Below are 13,738 nucleotides of genomic sequence, written 5' to 3' on the forward strand. Positions count from 1 at the left end.
CTGTAACAAGACCAACAATAAATCTAATTAACTTTCATCTCCGCCGCCTCCGGCGCCGGAATCCGAGTTTTCATCAAAGTTTCAAACGGCGAAATCTCAATCATACTTTCAAACGGCTGGATCTGTGCAGCCGTAGGACTTGCTGATGTTCGAGATCGTTTCCAGAGGAGGATCGTCACAGTTAATCAAATTAACCTTCACAGTTATTCCGATTAATTATCACAGTTAATATGCAGAACTGAACTTGTGACCTTCGAACGGTCGGATCGGCGCAACCGCGAGACTCGCCGATGTTCGAAATCGTTTTCAGAAGAGGTTCATCATAGTTAATCAGATTAAGTGTGACAGTTAATCAGATTAACTCTCGAAATAAAAACCCTAGAATCTAAATCGCCGACAAATCCGAACCAAATCCCGAAAGAGTCAAAGGTAAGCTAAGGATGCAGAGCGACGTGGATTCCGTCACCGGTCGATTGGAGTCGAGTGTCGGGCTCCGAGCACTCCCTCGCGACTGCGTAGCCGCATCGTCGGCCGTTGCAGTACATCGTCCACGCGGGCTCGTGAAAAAGCTTTCGGGCCCGCCCGTAGAGCTTCTTCGACTCGAGTGCTATCCGGACGAGCCTCGAGGCCATCTCTTTGATGAGTGAGGCTGCCGAGACTGCCATCTTGACGAGTAGCGCCGGCTCTGAGGCCGGGTCGAGCTGCACCGCGAAGATGACGTGGCTGCGGCGATTCCCGAAGAGTGTTCCAGTGACTTTCCGGCTGTGCACCGGCGTCGTGATCCTTGAGGACGAAGCAGCTCATGTCGTGGTCGGTGAGGACATCGGAGCTTCCGACGGGGATTTTGTCGGCGGATTCCGATGATCCATAGTGCTGGAGACGGAGGATGAACGCGTGGAGGATGAAAGCTCTTAGATGATAGTATTGAAATGAGATTTGGTATAAATTGGATTAATGGCATTTTAGATACATTATTTTTTTTGGTTAATTAATTAATAAAAAATAAACGTCGCCTATTATTTTAAGGAAAAATGGTATAAAATAGCCAATTCAAACTATGACTTTTGCAAAATAGCCATAGTTTCATTAGGTTTAGCAAAATAGCCAATTGAGAGTACTACGACTGTTAATCCTGCCTCGCTCATTTTTAATCAAGCTTTCATAAAACTTACATTCTGTCTTTATAGTTCGTTGAGATTAAATTTAATCCAGCCTAGATTAATCTTACTTTGGTTAGTTTGCATATAGTTGATAAACTATGACTATTTTGCAAAAGCTTAAGTTCTATTTGGCTATATAGCCGCTTGACCCTTATTTTAAAAGATCTCTCATTAAGTGGTTACTTATTTACAAATCTAAATTAGGATATTTTTTTTAGATTTACATTTACGGTAACGGCAATGATATACTACCCTGCATGTGATATCACCAATATTATTCAAATATCGCAATATGTTTGAAGTGATATGTAAATTATTAATAAAATTAGTAGTAGTTATGACTATGATAACTAGGGATGACAATTTGACCCGTTACCCGATTTATTCGGGTCGGGTAATATCCGTTCTTTTTGGGTAAACGGGTAATACCCGTTAAGGTTTTAACGGGTCCGGGTACGGGTAACGGAATAGCCATCCCGTACCCGGTTACCCGGGACCCGACCCGTTAACTTTTAAATATTTAAAAATATAATAAATCATATGTTTACCTAATTAGATGATATATTTTAAACATTGTTTTTATACGTAAGAATAATGAAAAGTTGGTTCTTTCATATATGTTACAACCTTTTTTTTAGGAAACAACTTATTCCAGTGTGATAGCGTTGCAATGAAGATAACCAAATTTACAATGAAGATTATCCAATTTACAATGAAGACTTCTTTTGTATTTTTTATTTATTTATTTTGAATTTTAATGTCATTTATATTGTAGTAGCACTTTAATATTTTTCACCTAAATTTTATTATTTTTAAACTTTATATTGTTGAGAGATTTTTATTTTATAAACGGGTAAGCGGGTCTACCCGACCCGCTACCCTTTTTTTAAACCGGGTAAACGGGTAACGGGTCCAACATTTTTAACCCGCTTACCCGGCGGGTATCCCCGTTACCCGGCTCGTCTCAAAATTCGGATAAACGGGCCCGGGTAACGGGTAAAAAATTATAGCGGGTACGGGTAACAGAATAAGTATACCCGACCTTACCCGTTGCCATCCCTAATGATAAGCAGTATCTCAAATTTTGTAAGAGGCATTAGCTAAAGCTATATATATGAGTAGAACAACATTATTATTAGAAAAATTAATGGATCCCCAGCTATTTCATACACTTTTGTTCAAAAGTAAATTATTATTAGCCTGTTGATTAGAATTAAGCCAACATTGGCTATTCATATAAAAGATTTTGCCAAAAAGTGGCAAGTAGTGATCATGTTTCAGCTACCATAGGCTAATAATGTAAGAAATTCTTAACTTGAAGGGTCAAATTAAAATAAAATAAAGAATTGAGGGTCACACTGGTTCTCTGGGTCGTCGTCCTCGCTCGTATAAGAATTAGAACCCTTACCTTGAAAACATCATTAAGTTGATCTCTGCTGTGATAAGTATGAGGATTCGATTCTTCGGTCTTAGCACACTGGTAGCAACGTTCATCGCCATTTTTTACTCGTTACTGTGAACCCAACCAAACCCTAGTTTCGTTTCAGGTAAATGTTATTCTTCGCGTTTGTTTGCGGGCTAGTGATAGAGTTAATTAAATTATTGTGCACGCGACTTTCTGTGATTGAGAAATATGTCTGATTCTGGTTGCGCTTTGTGAGATATCTTACTTCTTAAGGGAAGAAAAGAAAAACTCGGAATTAATTGTTGATGAATCCAAGCTATGTTCTCGGTGTAAAAATCTTTTAATTCGACATTTTACATCGTAGAAGAATCTTGATCATAATGCGCTGGCCATTCTAGGTCCGAATTGAATCCGGCGATGGATCATCAACGCTCGGGCTCGGGGAACGGCGAGGAAAACGTTGGGATTCCAGACGATTTGCGGTGCAAGAGATCGGATGGGAAGCAGTGGAGATGCACGGCCTTGTCTATGCCGGACAAGACTGTGTGCGAAAAGCACTACATCCAAGCGAAGAAGAGAGCGGCCAATTCTGCGATGAGGGCTAGCTTGAAGAAGGCCAAGCGAAAGTCCATGAGCGAAGAACCCGATGTTTACATGGAGAGTAAGAGCGAGGATTTCGAACCACCGCTCGCCGTCGGCGGTGACAGAGCCGAGGATGAGTACCCGATTCAGGTCTCAGGGAAAAATAGGAGTTTCTCGTTGAAAAATCCCCCGAAAGCAATCGATTCTTCGGAGTTGGATACGGTGCAGTACGAGGAGGCCGATTGGAGGTCATATCGCACATCGTCGGTTTCTGGAATGAATATGTCTCACAGGAGCTCCGATGCTAATAATCCATTGACACCTTCGGTACCTTAATTAATCGCCAAATGAACATGTTTTTAGCCCTTTTTTTGTTGTGGTGCTTTTGATGACGAATTTCTTTCAGGAATACTCTGATCAGAGTACGGAGTCCTGCGAAGAAACCGAATCCGGTGGCCAGACTTGTCATCAGTGCCGAAGGAATGACAGAGAGAATGTTATATGGTGTCTTAAATGTGATCGAAGAGGATACTGTGATGGTTGTATCTCTTCATGGTGAGTTGCTTTACGTACCCGAATTACATATACTGATACTGATGTCTGTTAAATATGGCTATTATATATATATATAATAATAATAATAATAATATGTATATTTGTGTTTTGTTTTTCCTTCTTCTTCTTCTTATAGGTACCCAGGTATCTCAGAACAAGAGTTTCAAAGAATATGTCCGGCTTGTCGTGGTACTTGCAATTGCAAAGTTTGCTTACGCGGAGATAATTTACTGAAGGTACTTGCTGAATGTCTATGATATATATATATATATATATATATATATATATATATATATATATATATATACACACACGATTTTTCTGTCTGATGTATTTTCTCAACAGTAATTGCTTTGTTGTATTGTGCCGTTTTTTTTTATTTATTTAGGTAAGAATAAAGGAAATTCCCGCCCTAGACAAATTGAGTTATCTCCACTGTCTGCTGTCTTCAGTTCTTCCCATAACTAAGCAAATACACCAAAACCAATGCTTTGAAGTAGAACTGGAGAAGAGACTTCGTGGTAATTATAGTTTTCTTTTCATGCACAAATTTTGTTTCACTTGCTCATGTTATTTCAACATGATTTTCAAATATTTTTCTTTTTCTTCATGGGTTGTTTTCAGGAACGGAAATAGACCTGACCAGAACGAGATTAAATGCAGATGAGCAGATGTGCTGGTATACCTCGATGATTTTCCTAATTTTTCTTAATGTGTATATCATTTATCCCAAATTTTCTACGACGTGGCTAAAGACTGAGCTTCACTTGGTTTTTTTCTATCTTGTTTGTGTATGATCAGATTAATGTTTACACATTTGTGTGCGTTTTCCTGTCATGCTTGCTTCTGATTATCATGCTAAGTTGCTCTTTAACTATTTACAATATTGCAAAAAAAAAAAATGTAAAATATGCACTCGATTGAAGAGATTAATGATTCTGAACATTATACATTGCAGTAACTTTTGTCGAATTCCCATCATCGATTATCATCGGCATTGTTCACATTGCTCGTACGATCTGTGTATAAGTTGCTGTAGAGATCTACGTGAAGCATCCATGAAGTTTGGGGGAGAAAGTCATGGGGATGAAACTATGGCTGAGCAACCGAGAGTGCCAGGGTTTAAGCTTAACTTCTTGGACAAGTTTTCAGAGTGGAAAGCCAACAGTGATGGAAGCATTCCATGTCCCCCGAAAGAGTATGGTGGCTGTGGCTATTCATCCCTAAATTTAAGCCGCATTTTTAAGATGAATTGGGTTGCAAAACTGGTGAAAAATGTGGAGGAAATGGTAACCGGGTGTAGTGTTTATGAAGATGGAAGTGTTCTTGAGAATAGCAACCCTGAAAGGCACCAATACAGCCAGGATGTTGGGAATGAAAGGTTGTTGTACTGCCCTACATCTGATTATTTGAAATTGGGTGGGATTGGTGATTTTAGGAAGCATTGGGCCAGAGGAGAACCTGTCATTGTTAAGAATGTTTTTGATAGTTCATTCGTTGCAAGCTGGAATCCAATGGAAATATGGGGAGGGATTCGAGAGACAACAAATGAAAAATTGAAAGATGGGAATGAAATTGTAAAGGCCATAGATTGTTTTGACTGCTCCGAGGTATTGTTCTTTTCCTCTCTCAAGAGCTTTTGTTTTGATTTGTTTTGTTTTGTCATGAAATCTTGTTAGATTGCGTCACGAGGCACCTTTAAGGATGATGATTTGATAAGCTTAAATAAGTCTTTGGTGCTTGGTGTGATGGCAGGTTGATGTTGAACTTGGCGAGTTCATGAAAGGATACTTTGAGGGACGATTACATGAAAGTGGTCAGCCGGAAATGATGAAGCTGAAGAATTGGCCTTCCCCGAGTGCATCCGAGGAGTTCTTGCTGTATCAGAGACCCGAGTTTATTAGTAAATTGCCTTTACTTGAGTTCATCCACTCAAAATGGGGTCTTCTCAATGTTGCAGCAAAATTGCCTCATTACTCTTTGCAGAATGACGTGGGACCAAAGATTTTAATTTCTTATGGGACCCATGAGGAACTTGCTATGGGAAATTCAGTGACAAATCTTCATGCCAACATACGGGACATGGTAAGTTGTGATTTATAAGCATTTAACGCCCGGTCAAGGACTAACATTGTATCGTATGCGCATTCCATATATTGCATGAGCTTCTGTAAATGCTTTCTTGGAATTCCCATGTAATAATACTAGAGAGAATTATTGGGCATTAAATTATTCTGGTGGTTTATCAGGTGTATCTATTGGTGCATACATGTGAACCAAAGCTGTACAGTCCGGAGAGAGTAAACATTTCCAAGGAATCCAATACTAAAGATTCAGAAAGAGATACGAAATTACCTCTGGATGGTGTTGGGACACCTCAGTTATCATTTGGCAACGACAGCTCAGAGAAGGTATATGGCGGAAGCTTAGATGAGACAATGGTAGATAAAGTTATTGAAAATACGGCCAGTGTTCATATAGATACCCTTAGTCGGGAACAGCAGTCAAACCCAGACGACTCAAATCTTTCTGACAAGACTCGTCCAGGAATTATGTGGGACGTTTTCCATCGTCAGGATGTTTTTAAAGTGGTGGAGTATCTGAGAGTACATCAGGAAGACTTCGGGCTCATCACAGGAAGTTACGATCCAGTAAGTTCCTCACTTATACTAGCCGATTTCAAATATTTGCTTGCATTCTGGTCCTTATTACTGAATCTGTAACTTGGATTATAGGTGACTAGACCTCTCTACGATGGAAGAATATTCTTGAATGGGCATCACAAAAGGAAACTGAAGGAAGAATATGGTGAGGAAAGCTTGTTTAAACCATGCTTTAAATAGTTGAGTTTCTGAAATGAGCAGCCTGGCATGTGGATGCTCTGTTTTTCGTGAATTCATTTTGATTATCCTATAACGTATAAAATTTGTCTAGTGGGTGCTCAAATTGGGAACTTTTAGAAACCTTTCAATACATTAGGATATAGAAGAATGGAACGTGGGAAAGAGGGAGAATGTTGGGAGACCATGTTAGGATCTGGGTTATTGGGGTATTAGAGTAATTAGTAGATATGTGACGGTTAGAGAGCACGGACCTCTTGAACGTCCGATATCCCTTTATATTTCCTCTTCAATCAATATAACCATTTCAGTGCGTATCAGACCAGTAATCACAATTTGGTTTTATGCTTTTTCTTTGTGACTCAGACATTCAGAGTTGTACTTTTCCCGATTTCATTAGGATTAGTCATCTATTTTTTTAATGAATTTTTTTTTTTTTTTTTGTGTGTGTGTGTGTTATTTGCTAATAACAAGGAAACCATGCCACAAAGATGTTGGAAAGTATGTACACCAGTTCTGTTTGGAAGGATATTCTTCTGGCATTGCCCTGGAGAATAGAGTTCCGTCTGTACTGTGACTAGAAGCTAGAACTAGTGTCTGTGCTTGATCGTGTTTGATTTTTTGTGCGCTTTGATGATTTAGCATGATCGAAATGGAATTTAAAAACTGAACTCTTTTTCTTTCAGGAATTGAGCCGTGGTCTTTTGAACAGCATTTAGGGCAAGCTGTATTTGTCCCTGCCGGATGTCCTTTCCAAGTGAGGAATCTTCAGGTGAAGAAGCAATGTGCTGTGTTGCAGTTGACTTTAAAATGCATGTGAAAGTTTTCAGATTCTTTAAGTTTTTTGAATCACCATTATTTATTTTGGATTGTGTTTTTTTCTTCTTCTTTTCATGATTACAGTCTACAGTTCAGTTAGGACTTGATTTCTTATCTCCTGAAAGCCTGGGCGAGGCTGCCAAGATGGCTGAAGAAATTCGGTGCCTCCCTAATGACCACGAAGCCAAGCTTCAAGTACTGGAGGTCAGAATTCCAGCATTTCTATAGACTTTCCCCTCTAAATCTTTAAGGATGTTTGCCAGAGACTCCACCGTGTATTTTAAATTATCATTTCTCATTTATTTTCGACGAAGAATCAGAGTATTTATTAGGCTTTCAATGCAGGCGGGGAAGATTTCACTCTACGCAGCAAGCTCAGCTATTAAAGAAGTTCGAAAATTGGTACTCGATCCAAAGTAAGAAAACCCGCCTGCTTGGTTTGTACTGATGTGTATATATTGGTCTGTAAAACGTTTATTTCCATTAAATTCTAAAAGTATTTATCATATGGGAACCACTCTTATGCAGGCTTGGTTCGGAGCTCGGCTTTGAAGATCGTAATTTGACCGCTCCGGTTACAGACAACTTGAAGAAAATGACCAAGCAAAGACAGATTCCTTGTACCTGAATTAGTTTTTTTTTTTTTTTTTTTTTTTTTTTTTCAATCTAGATAGGTTATAGGATTAGTTTATTTCGAAGTTATGGGTGACACAGAGGATGATGATTAATAGCCCATCTGTAAGTAAATTCATGAGGGTGATCTTAATTTTTTTATTTTATTTTATTGAAATGTGCAAAGAAGAGAATTGTCTCCTCAAAGTGGAGCACAATCAAGAAGTGATGAGCACGAAAGAATGAGCGATCGTATGAAAGTCGGACTTCACTTTGGGCCACGTGGATTCCGACGACTGGGCGTTGAGGGTGAATAACTTGCCGCCACGAACGCAACAAACGGCGACGTTGTGCCTCTGAAACAAAGGGCTCTCAACCCTAAATTCAAGCTCGTAATACTTGATGTTTCTTGCCGTGTCTTCTCTTAAGGTCGACCTGATCAGAGTCCCCTTCACGTCGCCTCTCTTACCTGACCCTGTAATTGTCTTCACCACTGCTTCGCCTACCTCGTTTGGTCCCCCAAAAGCTTCGATTCTGCGTCAACATTGTCCTCAAACATTATATAATGTAAGATAATTTATTTGTCTTTTTCGTTTTTATTTTGTTTTATGAAATTCAACACCTAACAACCGTTGAACAAAATTCATTATATGAAATTTAGATACCAATTCCAATTATCATCTAGTTCAGGTAATACCCACAATTTGTATAAACTAAATAAACGTCTATTAGGATGATAACTCGTGACTTAGACCATCATTTTAAATTAATTTGATAATAATTCGAACCTATCAACGAGAGAATTATTTTGACACCACCTTATTTATCTTACGTGGTATACCACCTTATCATCATTTTTAATTAATAATGATCAATTAAAAATATAATATGAATTCAAACTTTAGAAGAAAAAAATTGAAGTTTTATTAAATTTTTTAAATGTGTATATGATGCTCGAATATAATTTAATATAGTTATCCTACATACATTTACAAATTTAGACACTTTGTTTATAATTTTATCGAAAAAACTTAATGTGTATACCTTTCTTTACATAAAACTTAAAAGAAAATTTATGCCAACTAAGTTACCTGAAAGTTGGAATTGTAGACTAATCAATGTTTCTAATCTTTTAACATAATAGCCAAATATACTGATGTGAAAATTTAACTGAATTTAGTGATTCCAATTTTAACCTTTTTAATATTTTGGTATTACTTCTTTTTTTTTTTGAAAAAAAAATAATGGTTTTATCCCAATCAGAATATTAGGTGCTGATTAGGATAATTTGTTTATTTAATCTTTTAACATAATAGCCAAATATACTGATGTGAAAATTTAACTGAATTTAGTGATTCCAATTTTAACCTTTTTAATATTTTGGTATTACTTCTTTTTTTTTTTTGAAAAAAAAATAATGGCTTTATCCCAATCAGAATATTAGGTGCTGATTAGGATAATTTGTTTATTTTCTTCCAAAATCTAAGCAACGGAGGCTCTGTTTGACATTGCTGCGCTTTTTTTAAAAAGAAATGCTTTTTTTTAAGGCAACTTAACCTCCACTTTGGAGATGGTATAGAATTACCAACTAAGCTATGCTAGAAACAAAAAAAAAAGCTAATGTTTTAAAAAGCAGACATGTATTTGGTAAATTTTTATAAAATAGCTAGAAACAAAAAAAAAAGCTAATGTTTTAAAAAGCAGACATGTATTTGGTAAATTTTTATAAAATAGCTTTAACTGTTAGCAGAAGCAGATTTAGTGTTTGGTAAAATTAGTATATTTGTAATTAATAATTATTTATGTAAAATGTAATTAATAATAATAATAATAATAATATATTCTTATGTATATAAAAAAAATATTAAAGTGGGCATCTATAGATTGTAAAAAATAACTTATAAACTTTGGTGATATCAAAAAAATTATTTGATAAAAGCATATAAAGATAATTAAAAGTTAATGTAAGAGAATAAAATAGTTAGGAGGGAGAAAAAGTATAAGAAAAAAACAAAAGCTATGTACAAAAAGCTTTTAGTTTTTTAATTAAAATATTGAAAATCATTTTTCATCTTTTAAAAAAAGTAGTTTGACCAAACACTTAAATACGATTTCACGAAAAAACCTAAAATCAGACTTAATAAGTTATGCCAAATAGAGCCATTATGATTAATTGAGATCCATAACTGTTTGAGTAAGTATTCAAATTTGAAATCATTTTATTCCTCATTCAATCTTCACGTTCTTCTTCTATTTTTGGCATTATATTTTGTTGATTCTACAAATTCCTATTTACATTTAATCGAACAATTTTAAACTAGAATGCTTTATTTTCTATACACAACGTAAACTATAATTAGCATATTGATTTTAAAAATTGTTGATTCTACCAATTCCTATTTACATTTAATTGAACAATTTTAAACTAGAATGCTTTATTTTCAATATACAACATAAACTATAATTAGCATATTGATTTTGAAAATATAGAATAGATTCAAGTAATTATTCAATTTTGTAAATTATTTCATGACTCATTTCCTGATTCTTGATGTTGTTCTTTTTTTGTTTTGTTCTTATTTTCTAGCTTTTGATATGTTTCTCAGAATTCGATTCGTAACACTTTCTGTTTTTTCGAACATAAACTGACGTAAACGACTATTAACCAAAATAAACATATATAACTTTATATTGAATTAAAAAAACATAAATGAATGAGAATAAACTATGGGTTTCCTAAACCCAAATTTCACATAATCCTAATTTCTCAATCAAATTGAAAAAAACACGGCGATTTCGACAACACATGCATACCTTGAATCTTCACTTCGTGAAAAAACTTGTTCTTCAATGGCATCAAGTTCTTATATTCAAATTTATGGTTAAGAGAAAAATTTGAATATATATATATATATATATATATATATATATATATTTTTTTTTTCCTTCTGTAGAGCTTCTTGATTCGATGATATATCAAACCGTTTTTTTTTTATTTTTTTTATTTCCGTTAATCAGTAAGGGTAATATAGTCTTAATGGTCATATAGCAATATATAACGAAATTAGTTGATCTACAAAAATTAAGTTTCAATTTGGTTAAATAGCTATAGTAACCTAACATTATATAGCTATATATACGAAAGTTAGCTAATTTACAAAAATGAAGTTTCAATTTGGTCAGATAGCTATAGGACCCGAACATTAAAGTTCTGCAAGTCAAAAATATTTGGATTATGATTATTCTGGTGTGAATAATAAAAAAATAAAATAAGGTTTGTGAAGCCCTTTTAGTTTAGAATGCGTGTGTGTGAGAGAGGGAGAGAGGGAGAGAGGGGTAGTTTACTTGAAATCAAGAGAGACCGGGGAAACAATGACACTAACGTTGAGCTCGCCGGTCGAACCAGGTGGCCCAAAAGCAACGACCGGTTCGTTGATATTCCGGCGGCGACGGCCAACAGATTCTGAACTGTTTAACGAAGGAAGGTCAAGTGACCTCTCAAATTCCGATCTCTCTGCCGCCCTGTACAACAGCCTCTGATCCCCAACCCATCTTGCCGGATATATAAACTCTGTCCAATTTCCTTCAACAATTTAATTTAATAATCACTCTCTCATTCTTTTTAAATGTTGTAAATTAAGATGAACTGACCAAACCCTTCGTTCGTGTCAATGCATCGACTGTAGCCCCCGATTGGATAAATCACGTCCAATTTCAGGCTCCGACTAGCCTCCGGCGATAGCCCTAGGAGGAAGCTAGTGGTTCCGGCGAAGTCTGCGCCGACGGCGACGAGAGAAGCCGAGCCGAGGCCAACGAAGAGCCGCCGCCGGAATTTTGACGCTAGCGGCGAGAATTGCTCTGCCGGAGGCCTCTCCGGCGGTCCCATTCCCTCGCCGGAAGATCGTGTGGTTCGTAGTAGGTGCGTTTTGGATGCGGGAAAGCAACGAGCCAATGGCATGTATGTTATCGTTTCTTTTGATTTTTTTGCTCAGATTATCGTTTATGAGAATAAGCTTATTTCTATCTTCTGCGTTTCACAGGTACGTTAACGTTATCCATTGGGAATTAGAGGGGTTTTTTTTTATTATTTTATTTTTAAATAGAATCCATACTATTATATAGATGATGAAGTATAATTGAAATATACAAATTCTATGGTGGGAGTAAATCCTCCGGTCAAATGAGTTAATTGTACATGAAAAGATAAAAATGCGTAAAAAAATTAAATTATGGGCTATTCAAATTAGCCTCATAATTATTTAACCACTTTATTCTAGAAAGATAGAAAAAAAAAAACTAATTCAAGAAATAAATTAGACCCAAACTTAAAAAAAAAGAATGTCTTTTTAAAACATGGACGTCACCTCTTCTATCTAACTCCACAAAGTGGATAGATAATTTCTCCTCCAAAGTCCACGATAAGCAAAGACATAAGACAATAGTCTCTGCTTCCTTCAAAGAGAAAATGCCTTAAAGGTGTTGAAACCGTTACGACGAAACCATGTTGAAACTTAGGTGAGAGCTCTAATGTCGGTGCAATTACAAAAAAACACGTGAGTGAAGTATCGACATCTAACATGTAAAGGTTTGACCTTGTAGTTTCATCGTATTGGAGAGCGCTCTTGTTTATGAACACCACTTTGCCATCCCAAACAACAATTTATGCTCTTATTTCCATAAATATCAAGGGATACATAAACAAATAGCAATAAGTACGAAGCAGTTTCCATCAATAACTTTTCAGTTCATTTCATTTGTAACAAAAAATGATGTATTAATGAATAAACATAATATAAGTATTCATAAATTATTTATAAGAAAACTTTAAGATAAAACCATTAGTTATATTTGTTTTAATTTCCAAATAACAAATTTTACTACTTTAAAATTATACTATTTAGTTCTTTGAATTTTATATATAAATGTGACAAAATGTATATAGTTTAATATACTGATTTGAAGTTTTACACTTTAAAAAGAAAAGGAAACAAAAACAAAAAAAAGATTGGTGAAAACTTGTAACTAGGTATAACATATAGTTTAATACTGAAACAATTAAAAATCATCCGTAGAAAATTGATAATTATGAATAGAGGAAATGACGGCAAAAATACATAATATATTAGTTTGGATACACTTTATTATCTACTTTTTTCGTCGGCGAAAATACTTAATATTAGATTTTGGTTCCACCGTTACTACCTACTTCAAATCGACGGACCAGATTAACAATCATATTCTCTTTTAGTTATTTTTTGTATTGTTTAATGATAATAAACTTTAAATAAAAAAATAAGAAAATAAAAGAAAGCGTTTCTTCTTCTTCTTCTTCTTCTTCTTCTTCTTCTTCTTCTTCTTCTTCTTCTTCTTCTTCTCTCTCTCTCTCTCTCTCTCTCTCTCTCTCTCAATACACACAACAAACGTATACACGCAAGCAAAAACCCACAACAGAGTTGACCTCTATCCTTCCCTTATCCCACCGGAATTCTCTGTGTCAACCTCAAAAAGACTCGTGAACTGCTTTCGTATCCGGCGTTACCCTTTTGAACTCTTTACTTATCAACTAAAATGAGAAATTGCAATTGACTTAATTGCGAGAACATTAGGGAAAACATGGGAAACAATTGTGAGAAGATCCAAAAAACCTCCTCTTTCCTTGCTTTTAATATCAAATTGTCAGCTTTCAGTTTGTCGAAATAAAGTCTCACATTCTACATTTCCTGTTTGATTTCCTAGTAACCATAAATAGAATTGAAGAACAAAAG

General features: G+C 35.7%; 2 protein-coding genes and 1 pseudogene across 4 annotated transcripts; 1 reads left to right on the plus strand and 2 right to left on the minus strand.

Moving 5' to 3' along the window:
* Nucleotides 1–108: 108 nt before the first annotated feature.
* LOC149380702 (protein MIZU-KUSSEI 1 pseudogene) lies at nt 109–665 on the minus strand (annotated as a pseudogene).
* Nucleotides 666–2,558: 1,893 nt separating this feature from the next.
* LOC149380703 (JmjC domain protein JMJ24) lies at nt 2,559–8,145 on the plus strand. Of its 2 annotated transcripts, none has more exons than XM_089630405.1 (14): nt 2,559–2,707; nt 2,964–3,474; nt 3,554–3,702; nt 3,839–3,938; nt 4,091–4,223; nt 4,327–4,381; nt 4,661–5,312; nt 5,458–5,787; nt 5,952–6,353; nt 6,438–6,510; nt 7,229–7,314; nt 7,446–7,565; nt 7,707–7,777; nt 7,890–8,145. In XM_089630405.1, exons 2-14 carry the CDS (start codon nt 2,983–2,985, stop codon nt 7,987–7,989), a joined length of 2,763 nt encoding a protein of 920 aa, XP_089486531.1. In that variant the 5' UTR covers nt 2,559–2,707; nt 2,964–2,982; the 3' UTR covers nt 7,990–8,145. The 2 variants fall into 2 exon arrangements, with proteins under 2 accessions (XP_089486531.1, XP_089486532.1); XM_089630406.1 differs by having other exon boundaries at nt 3,569–3,702.
* Nucleotides 8,146–8,191: 46 nt separating this feature from the next.
* Nucleotides 8,192–11,976, minus strand: LOC149380704 (Photosystem II reaction center PsbP family protein). 2 transcript variants are annotated; one of them, XM_089630408.1, is made up of 3 exons: nt 11,625–11,976; nt 11,319–11,544; nt 8,192–8,507 (listed from the first exon to the last, which is right to left on the minus strand). In XM_089630408.1, exons 1-3 carry the CDS (start codon nt 11,929–11,931, stop codon nt 8,192–8,194), a joined length of 849 nt encoding a protein of 282 aa, XP_089486534.1. In that variant the 5' UTR covers nt 11,932–11,976. The 2 variants fall into 2 exon arrangements, with proteins under 2 accessions (XP_089486534.1, XP_089486533.1); XM_089630407.1 differs by having other exon boundaries at nt 11,319–11,556; nt 11,625–11,975.
* Between the last annotated feature and the right edge of the window lie 1,762 nt (nt 11,977–13,738).

The sequence above is a fragment of the Urtica dioica genome, chromosome 11 (genome assembly GCF_054948205.1).
Source record: "Urtica dioica subsp. dioica isolate 48M chromosome 11, U.dioica_male_clone48M_v1_H2, whole genome shotgun sequence".
NCBI lineage: Eukaryota > Viridiplantae > Streptophyta > Magnoliopsida > Rosales > Urticaceae > Urtica > Urtica dioica.

Coding starts and splice junctions, on each gene's coding strand:
- LOC149380704 (XM_089630407.1), bottom strand. CDS start 11,931: ATGCCATTGGCTCGTTGCTTTCCCGCATCCAAAACGCACCTACTACGA. Junction 11,557..11,624: donor TGACACGAACGAAGGGTTTG/GTCAGTTCATCT, acceptor AAATTGTTGAAG/GAAATTGGACAGAGTTTATA. Junction 8,508..11,318: donor CCGGTCTCTCTTGATTTCAA/GTAAACTACCCC, acceptor ATGTTGACGCAG/AATCGAAGCTTTTGGGGGAC.
- LOC149380703 (XM_089630405.1), top strand. CDS start 2,983: ATGGATCATCAACGCTCGGGCTCGGGGAACGGCGAGGAAAACGTTGGG. Junction 5,313..5,457: donor ATTGTTTTGACTGCTCCGAG/GTATTGTTCTTT, acceptor GTGTGATGGCAG/GTTGATGTTGAACTTGGCGA. Junction 6,354..6,437: donor TCACAGGAAGTTACGATCCA/GTAAGTTCCTCA, acceptor CTTGGATTATAG/GTGACTAGACCTCTCTACGA.